The sequence below is a fragment of the Oxyura jamaicensis genome, chromosome 2, assembly GCF_011077185.1.
Source record: "Oxyura jamaicensis isolate SHBP4307 breed ruddy duck chromosome 2, BPBGC_Ojam_1.0, whole genome shotgun sequence".
In the NCBI taxonomy this organism is placed as follows: Eukaryota; Metazoa; Chordata; class Aves; order Anseriformes; family Anatidae; genus Oxyura; species Oxyura jamaicensis.
In genome coordinates this window covers 8,596,412-8,616,438 of record NC_048894.1, presented here as the reverse complement: position 1 = coordinate 8,616,438, position 20,027 = coordinate 8,596,412, and the positions used below count along the sequence as shown (strand labels likewise).

The 20,027-nt window shown below is 37.9% G+C and overlaps 1 protein-coding gene across 5 annotated transcripts in view; it reads right to left on the bottom strand.

Annotated features, from left to right (window-relative positions):
- RBM33 (RNA binding motif protein 33) overlaps positions 1 to 20,027 on the bottom strand; it is a 99,200-nt gene that overhangs the window by 51,842 nt on the left and 27,331 nt on the right. For 4 of the 5 annotated variants that reach the window (XM_035316570.1, XM_035316566.1, XM_035316567.1 and 1 more), the window contains exons 8-10: positions 13,797 to 14,005; positions 11,790 to 12,096; positions 6,467 to 6,525 (exon numbers count right to left, since the gene is read on the bottom strand). In XM_035316570.1, the coding sequence (XP_035172461.1) occupies positions 6,467 to 6,525; positions 11,790 to 12,096; positions 13,797 to 14,005 (575 nt within the window). The remainder of the gene's footprint in view (positions 1 to 6,466; positions 6,526 to 11,789; positions 12,097 to 13,796; positions 14,006 to 20,027) is intronic. The other variant, XM_035316568.1, reaches the window with a different exon arrangement.

Genomic DNA, 20,027 nt, shown 5'->3' with positions numbered 1-20,027 from the left:
TCCTGCTTGAGCTGGGGGGTTGAAAGACAACCTCCAGTGATACCTTCCAGCCTCTTATTGTTCTGTGACTCTGCGCTTAGCAGGTACTAAATCAAAGACTGAACTGTAGAAATTTTAGTGTCATTAAGACAAAAAAAAATCTTCAACTTTTTTTTTTTTCTTCTAAGCAGTCCTTAATAGCAATTACTTAAATGGCAAAAACTACGGAATATAAACACACAAGTTTTCTGTTTGATTTTGATTTCTACAGAGCATGTGCACACTGGAGCTAGCAGGACAAGTTAAAGGGTTACTACATTTAGAAGCCATCTATTTCTCTCTTATTTAATAGCTGTTACCATCATGTTTAGCTGCTGCTGCTCCTCCTGCAAATGGGAATTCATTGATATGATTAAATTTGATGGTATGATAATGTATGGTAATCGTGATTAATCAGAAGCCCACTAGCAAATGGAGGATGTTGGGTATTATGTCACCTGCATTTTAAACTGCATTCCCTCTATGCCAGCCTGACAGTATTTGACAGCTGGAGGGATCTCACGCTGCATCTGCTTGCAACTACTTATAGATCTGATAAGAGAAAGTGCCCATCATTCCTTCACTATCTTAAGTGCTGTAATTACAGGGCTTTGCAGTCAAGTTGTGAAAACAGCAAGTGTTCAAAACGAAAGCTTTTTGCTAGCTGCAGAACAAGCTCCGTCTCACATCTGCAAGGGCTATAATCTGAAAGAAATGTAATTTGATGCAGCAGTCTCATTCAAACATGATTTGCATGAAATGCTGTATAAAGCACTATCCAAGAAACGTCAATCAACACCACCTGATACCATGTATCCTGTTAAATGAAAACAAAATGCTTTCTACACTACCTGTGATCTGCTACCGCAACACAGTAATAGAGTGAAAATTTCATTTACTGTTACTCATTATAGTAAAGCCATAGCTAAAGCAGAGTAATTGTGAGGAAGTAAGAGAATCATTTTCACAAGTGACTTTCTATTTCCATTAACAGTTTGCTTCCTACATAAACACTGCTGCAAGCATGTACTAGTTACTATCTATCATTATTTGCTAAGTATCAGTTTAAAAGGACTGAATATTCTCAGATGCAGGACTGTGTAAAATCATCCCTACTGTAAGCACTGGAAAATAGGAGCCAAGACCTTAGAAAGTGTTACTGAAACCCTTACTCATAGCAATTCCTAATGCAATTAGGAATTTCGGAAAAAAACACTCCTTATTTACATTTTCCACAATGATCAGGAAACACTACTGCAACGAGTTATTTACAAAAGCACTGCAAATTTCTGCTTTCACAGACTGCAAGAGGTATTTACGTAAAGACACACCCCCAGGCTCAAGTACATCCTAAAATCCATTAAACTTACACAAGTTTGCTAAAACAGTGTTATATGCTGATCCAAGTCAGCCTAAGGACCACTTCAGGGAAAAAAAAAAAAAAGTAAATCATATTTTAATATACATTTTACAATTTAATATAGCATTAATACTTTTTTTTTTTTTGTCTAAAGGAAATGTTCCAAGCCAGTGGCAAAACTGAAGGACAGTGACCTGAGCAACAGATCTGAGATCTGAGCAACAACTGGGCACTTATTCAAAAACCTCACACAAGTTAAAACATAAAGCAGTGTTTTTAGTGTCTGAATTTCAAACAATACTTCAAAGCTCAAAGTTTGTCAAACTAGGGATTTCAGAAATGGTTGAAAAACAGAATCAAAACTAATCAGCTCCCTCTCACAGCATCCATTTACAATGGCTGATATCCTGGAGATGAAGTTGAAGAATGTTGAATGAGACTGTAAAGAAAATTCAGTAAGGTTTTTGCAGTTTAAGAAAAAAAATCTTCAAGTATTCTTTTGGGATAAGGACCGCTTTGAAAAGAAATTTTAAGGTAAATTCCAAAGCCAAATCATGTTAAAAAACACTCCTGAGAATTGAAAAGACACGATGTAGAATATTCACAAGAATATTCTCAGTTGCCTTAGGACAAGTTGCTCTACTAAGGTCTTATTTTTATACTGAATAAAACAATTTATATATCATGCAATTCAGCTTTTTTAGATTTGATTTCAACAGTTACCTGAAAGGCACCCAGCGCACTAACAGCTGTTCTATCAAAGGAGAAAAGCTTTGTGCATCCCAAAGCCTTCCTGGAATAAGTTGGCCAGGCAGACACTAGCACTGCTTCTTTTTTTGCTTCATGCCACTTCAGACTAGTCTTAGTTTCAGCTCTGAAACTCAAGTGGACCAAAATTAAGAAAATTTGTCTGTGGGACACCAAGGGTGTTAGGTTAAGGATAACAGAAAAAACGGTTTTCGTCCAAGTTCCCTGAAAAATCTCCTGGCAAAAGGAGTAGAGAGATGCTGCCAGCCTCCACTCTCTCTGCAGCGGTTTCAGAGGACGAACCATAACAAAGACAGAAGGGGAAGGAAGGGCCTCAGGTCACAGAAAGCTATTCCTCTCTTCTGCCTCAAGCAGTGTGAGGAAGATTCTCTGCAAGTCCCTCTTCACACAAAACACCTTGTTCCAGACTCAGGCTGGGATATGCCAGGGATCCCCTATTTCTGTCTGAAGAGTTTTGACAATGACAACTCTGTGGCACTATCTCAAAATGGGCAAGACAACACTTGTGCCACTTTTTTTTTGTCCTTAAAAAAATCCCACACAAGTGTGCCACATGTGGAAATTACCTTGGTGTTAGGTAAAATTAAGTAATGTTTTAAGTAAAAGGTCTTCAACCTTTTCTTCAGGCAAATGCTGAAATATTTCAAACGCAGAACGTGCTGGTGAAACCACATAAGGGATGAAAAGACTTGGATCATCAACTCAGCTCATGAAAATTGCTATTTGAAAGCAAATGGTTTTGTTTTACATTAAAGGCCTGGCCTCTACAATAGCCAGTTAGTAGCAACCTAGAGTGTTTAGAAACACCACTTTTGTTTCCTTTTTTTATTTTTGAAGGAGAATTTAGCCTAAATAAACACCATAGGACAGGAACCACAACTGCCCCTCTTGTAAAAATTCGAGATCCACACAACTACTCCATAAATAAGCCTCCAATCACATTCCTTCAAACAGATTAGTCCACCAAAAAGCCTTGTTTGTGAAACACTGTGACTCTGAGACAGTAACTCAGAGAAAGGCTTTACACTGAAGGCAGGTGATACATAAAGCTATACCTCCAGAAGGACCCGAAGATGTTGGCCTATCTCCTCTTTAACAGTTTAGAAGAACACACTCAGTTGGCACTTGCACAGTTCCAGGTTAATTCAGGTAACTGGAACATCACTAGCATTAACTACAGTTGAAAACTGAATTATTATTAAATGCAACCACCTGAAGAATACTCACTTAGATGAGCCTTTGTACAACTTGAGGCTTTAACTTCCAGTTAGCACAAGTTTATCATGTTTCTCAGCTACTAACAACCCTCAGATCCACCATTAATTCAGTCCTAATTAGCTGACCACACCTCTCAAATATTATTCCCACTAAGTCACCTCGAATGATTACAAAGTAAGAAATTGACAACTTCCTTGCTTGCTTCAAAATAACTCTAAATGTTCAAATAACTTCAAGTAGGGAATACAAATGGATAAATTCTACTAGGTCCTTTCTAGTACTTCCTCTCTCAACACTTAAGGGGTTAAGCTTTAAGTAGGAAATAATTCAGAAATAAGCCCTACCCTGAAACATTAACATTTACACCCAGGGCTGTTAAGTGAATTTAATCAGTCCCAAATCCAAGCAGACTGGATCCTGATCAACATTACCCTGATTTAATATTACATTATTTCTTATAATTTAGAACGGAAACCAATATGCTAACATGCTCATTACAACTTTGTTCAACTCTTCAATTACATCCTTCTGCAAAAGGTTGTAAGAATTAACCATTACATGGTTACAAGTCACTTCATTAGCCCTAAATTAATAACACCTGGTTTCCAATGGATTTATGACTTGCAATTGATTAGCTCTGATTGAAGCTCTTCTCACGATTGTAACACACAGGGGCTCTCTGCACTGAGAAGTCTCTACTAGATGTGACAGGAACTCAGAGGCAGTTTTTCTTTTAGTTAGGTCACTAGCCACATGTAGGTCTCTCCCTCATGAGAACATCATTACCTTTAATGTTTGTGCACCTCTGCCACATTCAAGCAAGATAAACCATCCAATTCAAAGTCACAGGGGAAAGCAACCTAAAAATATTTTAACCCCCACATTTTTAGAAACAAAGCAAACAGAAGACTGATTGACTACTATGCTAAGATCAGGTGATCCTAAAAACAGAAGTCATGTTTTCATATATCCAGATTCCTTTTATAATGAGAAAAAGGAAGAATGTACCATGGTCAGGAATACTACTTTGACCTTTTTCAAGTGGCTTGGCAGCAAAGTTGTCCAACCATTGCTATACTGCTACAAGTCAACATTTATACATAAACAAGTGAATTCCAACAGCACAGAGGCATTTGACATGTAACAAAGCAAGTAAAGGTAGCTCCGCAAGATAAAAAGTTCAAGTCCGAAAGTAAATTTGTCTTCAGCTCAAGAGCTAACATACTACATTTAATAAAACAAACACGCGATATGTACACAGTGACACTTAATTCCTAATCCTAATATATCTGATAACCTATGCAAAATTTATAAAGTGCTTCATAAGGGAAGACCATATTATACCCATTTTACAAAATATTGAGTCATGGAAAGATTAAGCACCTTTCTCAGGGTCACAGAGCAGGTTACTAGCTGAAGTGGAAAAGAACACTCAGGGCAGCCAAATCACAGTACTGCATCCTTAGTTAAGAAAGCCTTCCTTCTTTTAATTGAAGAAAAAAAAAAAAAGACACTGACTCTTTGCTAGTACATCGCCTACATAAAAAGCCAGCAAGTATTCGGTGTTTTCCTTCAGGCAAAAGGAGCAGCCCTAATGAAAATGTTCAATCCATTTTATTCTGTTTAAAAAACTGTTGCATACAAGATCAGCTAGGTTTGCAGTACTTCCTGACTTGCAAAAACAAAAGTGAACAGAATTAACATCTAATTTCACAGTTAATTTAAAAAAATTAATTTCCAATTTTTCTGCACTGATGTAAACACACTTCAAAGATGTCAATTACAATGCCTTTACAGATATTCCTTGTCCTTCTATTTCTTTTCAATCCTAAATTGTGTTTATTGGCACAAGCAAGTTCATGTCCAAGGAAACCATACATGAGATACTTGTGCTTTTTAAATAGTTACTTTTAAGATGTTAATAAGGTTTCTACTTAATACTAAGGGCTGTTGAAAAGAGCTCTTTCCCTTAAAGGCAGAATAATTTTAAACAGAAAAATATCTCCTGTTTAAATGTTGACATAAATTATGTAACAAATTTAGTTGATGAAACTGCAGTTTTATTGTTTAACCTTTTTATACTTTATAGAAGTGTGGCAATTTAAGAACTCAGTTACTGTACCAAAAATGGACATCAATTTCTTAGCTATGTATCTAGAACAAATATTCTGCATCAAAACCAGCCAGGTATGCACATGGCAATCAAAAGTCACAGCAGGTTTCCAAAATCTGCTTTTTTCAAACACATCTGACCTCTGTGCAAATAATTTACTGTGTGATACCACGCAGATGTTCACGAACACCTACTTTCCCCCTTCAACACTGCTAGCATTAACAGAAAAATAATTTGTGTGGTTTATTTATTTTAGAAATAATATATGGGTTGTTACTTGAAAATACTTCAGGCAATATTTCACAAATATATGTATATTTTTGCTTATTTTGATGATCTGCAAACCATCTGAGTTAAAGATTCAGGAAAACAGAATTTTGAAATACTGAAAAATTATCTAGAAAGGTGCTTCTCTACATTATTAGAATAAAAAAAAACAACAAGTAAAATAATTATTGTGAAACAGTTAGATGTCCCTTTGTTTTGCAAGTTAAATACATACCAAAAACAAGGTCACACAGTGTCATTCTCATTTCTTGATATAAAAATATGAAGGCATTTAAATGCCTGAAATAATGATGAAAGTAAAACTTTGCTGATTTTTACAATAAAAATATATGCTACTTTTTAAGGTTAGGGATTTTTTTTTCAAACAGCCTTTATTATATCAAATAAAGTAAGGATTCTATTTATACAGAAAGACTCAAGTAATAAAATGGAGCCCATATTCCTTAAGACAAGATGCATTCACGCCTCTCCCACTGGAGAGATTGGTTCAACAATTTTACAGTTAAACAGAATTAATTCTACTCTCAAAAATCCATTGACCTTAAGCTTTTAACAAACATTTTCAACTGCAGAGTGTATTGTCAATATTTACAAATTCTTAAAATTATATTTCACTAGAACAGCCTTTATTTGCTGTATTAATATTTCCTTGCAAATGTATGCTTATCCATATCAAAGAAGAAGAAACAGCTGCTACTCACAGGAAATCTCTGGGGTCCTACAGCAGGTCTTGGCTGGGCTGGAACTGGCAGCAAGGGCACTGAAATAAGAAGCACCTTTTAACACCATTTGTTTTACCTAACAGTTGTTGCTGTTATTTCCAAAAGTGGTTGCAGTAAGAAGCCATGATTAAAACCTGCTACATTTACCCTCACATGGCACAGCTCCTACAATTAACTTTAAGCAACCATTCCCTCCCCCGCAACATGCAACAGGGCAATTAGGATTCTCCTAGTTCATTTACATAATTTGATTCTGCATTCTCCAGAATGAGATTGCTTCTTGTTTCAGGAAGGAAAAAAAAAAAACAGAATATGTATTCAGCCAAAGGTATGTCTCAGACAAAGCTGACACGGACTCTTAACAGTAATTTCATGTTTCAAACAGAAGGACACATAATTAACTCACCTCAACTTAGTGCCCCTCGTTTCCTACGTATCTCCCAGTCTCACCACCTACTTCCCATAGCAAACACTGGCATCAGAAAAGCTATCTGGCATAAATCAGTGTTCATGGAAGGGTAAAACGAGGCAGGCAGCAGCAATTAAGAGCAAGCAAGAACTTCTTAATGTGGCATTCTCACTATAATGGCACATGCAACTGTAATCGCAGTTTGTGTAATCGCAACTGCTGATCTCCGAAGACAGACTCATATTTCATAAAGAGTCACCAAAAAAAATAATACGACCCTCTTCCTGAAAAATAACTTCTCCAAAACTAGGAGTTTGGGGACTAACATGGATGACTTGTTCACGTAACTTTTTTCTGTTTTCTTGAAATGCAATGTCCCAGAACAACCACTTAAAATGATGGCATAATCCACAAAGTAACTGCAGCCAGACCACCTCGGGAACTCAATCTTTATGCAAATCCCCAGCACGAAGTCTAATAACTGATTTCACATTTTTCCTTGTGTTATTTTTTTTCTCCTCTTTGGATTGTCCAAATTGTTAAAAGTACAAATATACAAATATGTCCACATTAGACAAAAGGTCAGGAGAAGGTAGATAAAGCATTTAAATCAAACAGCACCAAATGCATTTGCTCATTTATCAAAAACTTTAAGGCTATTTTTCTTCAATTTGTGCTTAGTATTTGAAAATGATAAGGAAAATGTTTCCCACAGAGTTAAACACTGACTTTATAGACAACTCCGTGACACTTGAGAGCAGGAAAGGTGTTAAGAAGTGCACCCTTCACCCTTAAACTAGCTCCATGTCACAGCACGCTTTTCTAATATGCCTCAAAAATTCCTTTTTCTTCAGTAATATTCCTTTTCAGTAAAATTCTTTTCTTCAGGCACAAGAGCTAATGCATTAGCAACTATTTTTAGTTCATGTCCACGTCTGCCTTCCATCCACTGTTAATTACCTGCAGTTTGCTGCTTCATGGGCCGATGGGTTAAACTACATGCACCAATCTTTCAGCTCTGAAGGACTGTGTGCAAACTTGTGATCAGGTTACATGAGAAAATTAGTCAGAGTCTCATCATGGTTTCTAACAAACATCTGTCAGTACTGCACAGCCATGACCACTTAAAAAAAATGACAGCATGCTCTTGACAGACCAAGGACTAAAATAGCTCAGGTCAGAGAGGCAAGTCTGAGAAAAATCACAAAAGGTGGGAAATGCAGAGAAACTTCATCTGTACAGCGCACTCGTGTCTATTTCGGTATCCTGCCTCTGGCAGGAGCATATACAGAGATATATATTTTTAAACAAATTAATTTAATACCCATGAAAGATAGTTCAAACTCAGCACCCTTTCAGTCCTTGGACACCTGCTGAAGCAGCAAAGAATTCTCAGATTTTTTCAACATGAAGTCTTCCACAGGTTTGAAAGGTACATTTCAAACAACATGTTGTTACATGCTATTTTAAGAGGATTAATTTGATTTTAGCTGTAAATTTCAAGGCTATAGCTGAAAAGATGAAGAAGCAATTCCCATATTAATGATTCAGAAGAATTATAATTTTTCCCAAGACACCAGTTTTTAAAAGGTAAACGGCACACTAATCCACTGAGCTGCCACAAACTGCTCATCAGCAGTACCTCCTGTCAGTTTTGGCAGCGCCATGGTATCCTTGAAGTAGTTATTTGTGGTGTAAACATCAAGGGGAAAAAACATTCAATACCTAAATCACAGCCTGAACTAGTATTTCACAGTGTGTCTACTTGTACTTTGTAGTCCTCCAGTATTTGTAAATTGATCCGACTCAAATTTGGACATGCATTAGGCCAAAAATCTCCTCTCATAACTCAAAACTTATTTACAAAATGGGACACACAGAAAAGAGAGAATTTTGACAGGTAATCAACAGAAAAGACATGGGATTCAAATGGCACAAAAGGCACAACGGAACACTAACTGAACACTATCCGCAGCAGGTGTGAACAGACGCTCATATAACCATTAAGGTCTCTGACAGACTGAGTCCTTCTTAATCATTTATGAAGCTTCAAAGACTAAAAAAATATTACAAATTTGTTTGAAAAAACTGACTTGACAGAAAGCAACTGCTGTTTTTTTTTTGTTGTTGTTGTTTTGAACCTAGACACAAGGAGATTTGCCATTGAGACAAAGAAATAAACCAATAAAAGGATTCTTCAAGAGTGCTTCAACTAACTTTCAGGCTGAAGTAGCTGGCTACAGAAGACCTTATATATGCTGTTGTACTCAAATGAAAGTTTCATGACAATTTACATGTTTTAGTCTATTTTAGAAAATACTGATATACTGAATGCATTTCAAGATGAACTCAGGCCATAAGGATGTTGAGAATGAATATTTCTGTGATTGGCAAGTTAGAACAAACGTCCTTGGTGCAGACAATTGAAAGTACATGGGCTTATTCCTTCCACAAAATTACAGAGGTAAAAAATGTCAGTCTACATGAAAACACGATAGCACACTATTAAAAATACTGGAATCTACGTTTGTGTATTATGCACTTCCAGACATGGCATTCTGACTTTCAGGCATCGCATTTTAAACAGAATCCAAATAAACTTTGTGTCTGACTCTATTCTGTGATATGTAAAAAAAGCCTCGTATCTGGAAATAGATTCGGTTGAGACAGGGCAGAATATCATCAAGAACATGAAATTACTCTCATCTCTTTCATAGTTCCTGCTACCCTTAAATAAATGCTGCTGCGTGACAAACATGCTAGTGTTGTCAGCTACCAGGCTCTCCCTGCTGGAACCCCAGGTAGAGGCATTAAACTGAGCAAGATTTTTTAAAAGGAAGTTTAGAACGGTTATCTCTGCACTGGAATTTGTCTACCATTTGCATGCCTACACTGAAAATGCTTAAAAATTCATCTGAAAATGCTTAAAAATTCATCTATGATCATTTTAGAATTACACATCTTCCCTGAAGAATGTACCTGATGCCCTACATATTTTCCTTAGGTGTGTAAATGTACACTTTCACGTAACATAACTCTACTACTGTATGCTCAGATGGCCACTTCTAACAGCTACTGCAGCAGACTGACTTCTCACTAATTATGAAAGTAGATTTAAATCACTAGAATTTTAATAATTGCATGCAACAGTATGCTGCACACCTAGCAGCAGAAATATTCTGTAGTCTTGCAGAGGATCCTTTCAGTAAAACAGACGGCACTAAGTTATTTCATATGAACCCGTTGCCATTAACAAACAAAGCAAAAGATCTCTCACTGCCATACAGGTCTTCTACCCGCTGAAAGACAGATCACTTCTGGGGCTGCTGATTCTGAGAGGATGACTGCCAGTCAAGGAAAGTATGTGCACACACAGTCAGCAAGTTTTAAAACGAAGAAGGAAAAAAAAAAAAACATACAACAGACTACAAATCCAATATTGAAGATCTCCTAAGACGCAGGTATGCAGCTTGGTTAAAATTAGGATCAAAGTAAGCAAATTAAGAGAGGAAGAAAAGACTATGTTCAAGATAAAGCAAGGTCCCTAGCATGCCAAAGGTACTTATCACAGACATTGTGGTAAGGCTGAGACAAGTCTGAAGCACCTTAATTACATGACAAAGAAAGCAACTCATACAAAAGAAAGAAGATATACTGCTGTACTTCTGACATCGGGCAAAAACAACAATCCCAGTAGCCATTACTAGCATTAGGAAGAAATCTGTTCACATTGATGCAGGAGATGCATCGACTGTTTCACAGGGAGAGAATAGGCATCTAAAATAGTCTAAAAACTATTTTTGCTTTTCTCAAAGCAAAAACTGTTGCTTTAGAAATGTTAGTCAAATGCACAGAAGGCATACATCCAAGACTAAAGGATCTTTTGGACTGCTTCCAGATAATCTGTCCTGATGCATAATTTGATGGGAAGCACTGATTTTATTAGACAGGAAAAAGTGAAATAATCTCTACGAAGCAGCTACTGTGAACCCATCTGTGAGAAGCCTAACAGATTTCTATCAACTGGCAATATCCTACCCTGCCAAATTCCTACCTTTCAGTGGGCAAATAAATGAAGCAAAGATAACACTGCCTTGGAGTTGTGCTGATTCAAAGGAGGGAAGAAATACTTAAAACCTAATGGTAAATACATATACTTTTGTTTTGCTTTGTCTAGTTCCAATTGAATCACAAGTCAGAGACATATAGGTGCTTTTTCTTTATCCTCTTGGGGATTAAGCACTTCCCAAATAAGTAGTAATATTAACAGCTCTGTTTGCTGAAAGCTGTTCTAAGAGCTGTAGCCCAAAGGGTGCTTGTACTGAGTTACAGAAAGAACGTGTACTTGCAGGTTCTGAATCAAATAATCATACATGTGGAACTGAAAGGAGAACTGAAAGCATGCATCTTGTCAAGTGAGGACTGCAGCTTGTACCTTTCACACAGCATTTACAGTTCAAGGACTGCCTTTGTGTCTTCTCACTGAAATAGGTGGGCGGTCATTCTGTGACTGCTTGGCTGAACCTAGAATGACGTGGGAAATTCTAAACTGCAGTATTCATTCTAAACCTAGTATTAAAAACCAACATGCACTGCTTTTAGAAACATTCTCTTTTCAGTTTTATTGCTCTTTGAAGGCTTTTGAGCAGTAAAGATGATAGAAAAGTGGAAAAGACTTTACTACTTCAGCTGACCACAATCCAACAACAGAAGTGTATCACTGTCTTTTTTTTTGTGTGAGTTTCTTTTTCACATCTTAATTCAGGCAAAATATTTCAGGAAAAAAAATATCAGCCCGAAGCACAATTCCATCAAGAGAGAAACCGTTGCTTCCCTGGCAAAGAGCAAGATGCCTCATGTGCTAATGACCGGGAAAGTGTTCAGAAAGCTCACCTTGAACAGGCGTCACTACCGTCCCCTTGAAATGTGGGTTTATGTGTATGTTCTTCGGTTGCTGAGGTGTCACTGGTGGTGGAGTCATCATTATTCTAGGTGTTTCTATCTGAGGGGGCATATGTAGCCCTGGAGGAGGAGAAGAATGATGCTGATGCTGTAAAGGAAGCAGAGATTGTAACTGTTGCTGCTGCTGCTGCTGTTGTTGTTGCTGCTGTTGCTGCTGCTGTTGTTGCTGCTGCTGCTGGTGCTGGAACAGACTCCTAACAGGTTGCTGGTGTGTTGGAATTAACCTCTGTGAATGAGTCTAAAGTCAGACAAAAGAATAAAGTCAATAGGCTTTAAAGTTCAAATAACCTGACATAAACCAGAACAAAATTAAGACACCTTTGGAGAACTGAGGCCAAATATGAATGGGAAAAAAAAAAAAAAAAAACCTTTCCTATAGCATCAAATCAAGTGGAACTCTGTTAAGATCCATCAGCACAGGAAAGCAAAGGAATGATCAATCAGGGACATTAATGTGAAGAGGATGGCAAAGGGAAAGAAAAAGATAAAATTTGCAAATGAACATCAGTAGTGCCTAGAATGCACATAGAGAACGCTACCATAACACATTCATGTATTTTTAACAGTGAAACTTCCTAATCTCATAGGTTAGGGTTCTGTATATGCCAATGGAAACTGCCATCAACTACAATATGATGCACTGAAATATGAGGCCCAGTATCATTAAGCTGCTTTACAGATACCTTGAAAGGTACTTTTCATTAAAAAAAAAGTCTCTCGTTCAGCATTCTCAACATGAATAGCCAAGATCTTTTATAATAAAATAAATCAAGTTTTTCTTCAGACACATTCATTTTTCTGCTTCTGAACTCACTGATACTATGGGTCAGCCCTAGGCCAGTAACTTTCAAACCATAGACCACGAAGAGTCCCATGCACACAACCTTTTAGTAACAAAGATGTGACATCTGTTTTTTTTTTCCCAGCAGCCACATACATCAAGCAAAGCAGCTACAAAGCATGCACAAGATATGATGATGAGCACAGAAACGTTTACAACATTTAAGATCAAAATAAGTAGCAAAGACTGCAGCAATATAGAAAAAAATGATTCCACCTTCACTGTTTTAAAACATTCCACTGCAGGGCTCTCAATCACTGAGCCAGCCACCAACTCCTGCTAGCGATCAGCACCTAGAGTTACTGCTGTCGGAAAAAGTCCCCTTTGTTTAATACAGATGACCTTGTATTGCAAAGGCATTCACAAGCTTTGTTCTATAATCTCAGCTTCCAGTACACTGTAAGGCAGTTAAAAAAAGTAAATCTGGGATACCTCTGGATCCTAAACCTACTGTGTTTGGGGATGGAAAAAGTAAAATCTTCTGTTATGTGATACAGAGGACAGGCAGAAAAAAATAGTAAAGTTAAATTTCATCTGAAAGCCTAAGAAACTGATTTATCTAGTGGTGATTACTTTCCTTCACTTCTATTTGCCTCCACAGTATTATGGAAGGAATAAAAAGTTTTTTTTTTTTTAATTAAAAAAATTAAGGAAGTGTCAGTAAAAAAAAAAAATTAGTTTCATAAAAACCCGAGGATTATTTCACAAAACCACTTTTTTTTTTTTTTTAACCAATTTAGTAATGTGGGACTGAACATGTTCCCATATTGCATATAAAGGACTTCTCAAAGGAATTATCTTACAACTCCACGTGTATGCAAGGCAGCAGAAAGCCTGATTATATGCGCATGAGTCAAAGTCTGCTTTTCATTTGGAGGCCTTGAGATTCCTCAGGTTGAGGCTGGTAGCAGGACTAATCCCATACTTTATAATCACCACTTTATGCAAAGCCCACCTTTCCTAACAGTGTCCTGAAAGAGTAAAATGTGTATGCTGGAATACCTATATTCTAGCTTCATAAAAATTCACGATGTAGAATGCTTTTCATCATAATTCCTTGCAAGTACATTCAAAGAATACTAAGGGTTAAAAGGTACCATTGTGGTTGGCTGGTTTGGCAGCAGTGCAGGCCTATGATCCTTCATTCTTCCCCTATCGTTATTGTCTCTCCTTTGTTCTCCCATTCCATGGCACATAACTGAGCCTCCTCTTCGCCCTCCTCTCCTTGAGCCATACCGTCCTTGTTTAAGCTGCCTTTCCCTTTCTTCAAATTCAAGTAATGCTGCTTTGGCTTCTGCAGAAAGTTCTGTTAAAAAAAAAAAAAAAAAGACACAGGGAAAAATATTTTAGCTTCAAGCTGAAAACACAGAAAATACCATGAAAAACACTAGAACTACAGAAGCATCCCTGCAACTTAACAAATTTTGCAGGCACTTTGATCTCCTTTAGGTGGCATGTTAACATTTCATTAAAGACACCTTCAACAGCAAAAACCACACAGATACTTGTGTCTGGTGCACAGGCAAAAACTGGCAGGTGAATGAAACAAACATGAACAGAAAGGTTTGTTTTTCCTCTCACTTAGCCACAGAAATGTCAGGCAGCAAAATGAAAGCCCAAGCAAACTCTACTGTCAAGGATATGTTGAGTCTTCCATAAGAACAGATTTTACCAACCAGAATGTTTTGCACATGGGCGTACTCCAAAGAAGGACTGTCTGGTCGATGAGGTGTTTTTGCTGTAAGTAACTGCTTTTTGTTTTATTTCTTGTACGTGGTAGAAGAACCAACTGTGCTTCACAAGTGATAATGCCACTTAGAGCACACTTTAAATTGTGTGCTCAGCTCAAGTCAAATGCATAACCACTGCTAACACCCACCCAATCCACCCAACAGGCAGACACAGAACAGATGGCACTCAATAAAAACTGCCAAGTTTGTTTGAAATCTGGGACAATGCTGATAAAATTAAGAGAAAACTATGCAGTTACAGACTCAGGCAATCAACTTATTTGGAAAGAAAATCCAAAACAATTCAACAAGCACACTGTGGCACTAGCAGCAGTGCCGCTTACCAGGTTTTAGTTATTTAAGGGGGGTAAACTTGAACCCAGACTTACAGCTAAACATTTTGCCATGCGCCAGTCACATTTCTCTTTACCCCTGAAACTGACTTCTGCAGTTAGCAGTGAAAAATTAAACTAGTCTACAAGAAACACATTCCTGACCTATAAAAACATATTTTGAATTCATATGAATAACAATTAGTGCAAGAATTCCATTTTTCTATTAAAATGAAGTCTGCTCTTAAAGGAATCCGGGTACAGAGACCAATTTTTCAGGACAAATTGGTTACTTGCTAATACTACAAGTCAAAGCTACAATATCTGCAGATCGGAATAAAAATAATTATTATCTAACAGCACTCCTAATGCACCTATAAGACACTATAAAACCTCTGCACAGCTATATATCCTCCATTACGAATATATAATTACAGAATTAGAAAACTATTAACATTTCTTGACAGCGCAATAGCCAAAGCTATTGAGCCACCACCTTAAATATATTTATAGGTCAGTCTTTGAAGCTGAGGATTGACTAAAGGGCACGAAGGATAAGAACAGCATAGTCCTGCTGCCACAGTTGTCCTTACCTGGTTACCAGCAGGTACTACCTGCACAATGGAGCTGCAAAGGCTGTCAATTTGCATGTCCCAATTTTCAGAGGTATTCAACACCTGCAGAAAACTGGTGCTTCTCTGTTCTTAGAATAAAAGCTTGGAACTTGTTGACAGTCCAAGAACACAGCAAACATGTCAGACTGCCTAAAATCCCAGAATCTGCCTTATAGTTTGCTGTTCCATTTATGGTGCTAAGTTTGTCTGCCTCCTTTCATTTCCCCTCTCTGACACTGGAATTAAGTGACATAAAAGCTCATGTTACAACTGCATCAGATGTTCTTACAAGATGCTACTTCTGTCCTAGAACTTCCTTAGGAGATCAGCAGAGCCCCAGACGATCAGCAAAATCTCTTAGCATGCTTAGAGAAGGGGCAAGAAATCACATTCCCTAAAATTTTTGTACAGCATTAATGTGAACACTATGTATTAGCAAGGAAAATTAAGATAACCGCCCTCCCACCCAATGCAATCTAAAGCATTAGATGTGCCTAAACCAGTCACCCTATCCATCCTTTGCTGTCAGGGATGGAAAAAGCTGGGTTAATGGAAAAAACAGCTCTCATTCCAAGCCTCCTTTCTGTCCATGCCTGAAGCAACTTTACATGTTTACAAGTGTGAAAGGATTGACACTGGCTTTTAGTTGGTCTGCAGGAAAGAATGCTCACTGACTACCATATACTTAGTCAGAAATAATGCCACTACACTGCAAAGCAACAGCTCTCCTTCCTTTAACCAGAGGGGATCCAAATCCTGCAGAGCCATCCTGGGCATGCTGCCAGTTGGAAAGTTTTCTCTTATTTAGCCAAGAACAGGACAAGCAGAACATTTTTTGTCCTATCTTCCACACTACAATCCTGAACTCAGCAAGTTAGTTTGGAAAGCAATGTTCAGTCACTGCAGCAAGTACCTATCACAGATACTAATTCAAAACACTGTTTCCTGTTGAACAGCTTAAAAGTCACATGTGAGGAAAGCAAAAACCCAGGAAGACAGCTAGGCTTCCTACAAGACCATGTCTGAGTCTCTCAACCTCTGTAGCACATGTTGGAGGACACCAAGTAGAAACAACATTAGAAGGAAGAATGGGTTGTCTCAAACAGAACTGCTTCAGAGAGAGATGCTGATTTCATTCTGGGAAGGATGAGGGCATGCTGGTCAAAAGTCAGTCTCCATGACCTCACACACACATGTACATATCACTCTCTTCAACATGAAGACTAATAAATTGTTTTCCTACTCATTCAACACAAAAATTCTCAAACTTTTAAAGGCAGTGTCTTTAAATCAGAGCCATTGTATCCACTTTTGCACACAGTTCCACTTTGCCAGATGAAACTTTGAACTTGGAAAAAACCATCCAGCCCGAAACAATCCCCATGAATTCATGCACCATTACGTACACACCAAATCTCTGAGCACAGAAGTGCATTATAACCACTTGATTGGAAGAAAAAAATAATATAAAATTACATTAACACATACTTCCCCCACAACGTGCTGCCTAAGACAACAGCGTACCTGTCAAGAATTTTGCTCACACACAAAACTGCAGGTGTAGAGCCTCAGAAATGAAAACTCTTGCAGTAAACCAAACTCATTCCCCACAAACACCCCAAGCTCTTTACATTGCTATCAATCACCATGCAGCAGAGCACAGACAGCTCAATTGTGAGGTGGGCTGTTTATCCCATTTCAGAGCACTGTGCCACACATGCAAACACCTAGGAGAAAAAAATTGCATGGAAGAGGGTTTTGCAGGGAGGGGAGCAAGAAAGTGTCTTGAAAAACATCACACGTTTGCCTAGAAAGGAAGTTTGAGACAGAGAAAGAGAAGATAATCATTCCCTCCCTAGTCTCTTCTAAAGCACACCCAGGGATCCCCATGCCAAGGCCACTGCTTCTCCCTGGTTGTGAGCTTGTGTGCATCCTCACCAACACATGCTGGGCCAGGCTGGATGCAGCCCTGTCCCCCACCCCACCCTCAGCCACCAGCTCCTGCATACATCAGCCCTGAACAAAGGTCTCTGCTGCTACACCTGCCTTGGGCAGCTCCTTGTGAGCACAGCAATTCAGACACCCAGGCTTCAGAACCTCAGGATCCCTGTTCTTCCGGATAACGCACAGATTTACAACATGAATCACATCCCACAACAACCATGAAAAATACACATATTTACATATACATGCACACATACCACCTGAGTCAAGAGGGGTAGTAACTCTTCTCCCATTTTGTTTTTTCTCCCCATCATGCAGACTTGTAACATGATTACACCTTGTTCTTCTACACACAGTGCAACAGAGTAACAGTGAAACCACTCATCTTGATTTCCTAGTCTTGCCTAAAGCCTCAGCCAATAGGTATCAGCAAACAAAAACTAAGCAGAACATAGCAGGAAATAATTTTGCATATATGAACCAGTGTTATCAGCTTGCAAGGGAGTCTGCATAAGTAGGGTTTTGTTTGCTTTTTTATTTTTAATTAGCTACAGAGAGAACAATTTAGTTTGGCAATGCCCAAGTCTTTTCTTTGTCTTCGTTATTTCTTTACAGGTATATCCACAGCATAATTACAACACCAACTCAAGAACAATTCAATCACATCCACTGAAAGTTATATGTTTCTCCTCAAAAATGATAAACTCAGCATCTCTAGAAAAATCAATTGCACAGTTGTCCTACAACACCTCTCCTTTAAATTTTTTTATAGCACTGCTTATCTTGGATAACAAAATATTGAGGAAAAATCTCAGCTACATTTATGCCAATACACTGTATTCTTGCATGGTTTTACCAGCACACACTTGCTCTAATCTTGACTGTACAGTTCTCTCACATGCACACATTTAATGCAGTGAATCAGCAATTATTTTTCTAGTGTCTCTAAGTGTCAAGATTAATTTCACTATCCCTGGTAATAAAATGGTTTCAAATGACATCTTTAATCAGCAAGTAAGAATGCACTCCTCCAATAGAGACAAGCTGTCACAAAAGGTCACCAAAATGTGACAGGATGGAAATTACGTTTGTAACTTCAACTGAAATGTTAATTTCTCTATAAGTGTTTTCTCAACTATATTCAGATTTTAAAGTAAGGAGATGTAGCTCTCCAAGAAGTTTCATTTTTAAACCAGTAGTGTCTAAAAACCTGTTCTATAATCTCAAAAGCTGATATTTATAGGCAAGGTATTTTTGGTGTTTAACTTTCCACCAGGCATTTGGTCTCTTATCAAGAAAATAACACAAAAAACTAGACTAAATATCAATCTTTTCACAACAGCAAGATTACATTTTTGCAAGGACCAGTTAAAAAAGCTGTTTACAGATTCACTTACATTTGCTTCACCTTCTCCTTTTACATCAGAGCAACATTCCTGATCACCCACAGAACTCAGTCTTGTACTGATGACTATTCCATTTACATTCGAGCTCTGTGGTACAGTTTCTCATTGCTTCGTCTTGTTTTTACGTTACACTACTGAGTAAACCCATAGATATATGAAAATGCATGGAACTGTCATTTGCCTTGTAATTGCGTGCTGAGATTTAGCTATTCCAACATATTTTTAAATCATCCTGTTTTGTAAGACCACCAGAACCTTTTCTATAAATGGGATACAGTCTGTATGTGGTATGTACAAACACGGCTTTATGGTTGAAAACACATTTTGAATGTACTTTAGCTAAAATATCCCTTGCCCATATAGATTACGTTTGTGCCTGAACTGCTCTAGATGGTTCCCTTCAGGCTTATTTTAGTCAATATCAACACTTGCTTATTAAGAAAAATGTTAAATAAATGCCTACAATACACACTTTGCCTGAAAACGCAAGAACTATACGATAAATACAAACAACAGATTAAAAAGACCTTGATTCAAAGTCACACGCTGATGTCTCTCAGAGCACAACAGGAATACTACTGTGAATGGCTGGTTCAGCCTTTGCAGCTGACTCCTTGCTGCTCATGAGTAAGTCCTCATAGTCACACTACCTTTATTCTAGAGGTAAGGCTTCTCATTTTTCACACACACAATGTAAGCCCAAACTGTGCAAGCCAATTATAGGAGGAGGAGGTAAAGCAACTCAGAGAAAAATCCTTAGAACTGACACCCATTTTAAGGCAAGTCTTTTAAGGGAAAATGAAAATTTAATCAGGACGGGTCCTGGTGATCTAAGTAGGTGCTCCAGGAATGTAATTTCAAAATGCCCTTTTGCCCCAAAGACACTGTCTCACCTGGAAAGAAAGCAGAAGCACCCAGCTACCAAGCCTGGGCTGCGTGGGACCCATCTTACAGCAATACTGTGTGAGGAATTCATGACTACAGCCTGGCAAAACTTAGAAATATCATCAAAAGATATCTTCTCCCAGTGATATCTGGCAATTAGCCAAAACTAAGTGACAATTTGCCTTCATTACCAGTTCAACTATCTCTCTCGCATACCTTGATTCTCTTCAAAAGATCTGACCTTTTAAATTGATACTTTGGTTCAACACCAGAACTACGAGCATAGCATACCTCTCTAGAAACAAAGCTTAACTTCTACCCATCTCACTATCACCATTTTAACTTGATTTTTTTTATTTTTTATTTTTTTTTAGCATTACCACCACTGTAAGCACATCATGAAGGGCAATATGGGTA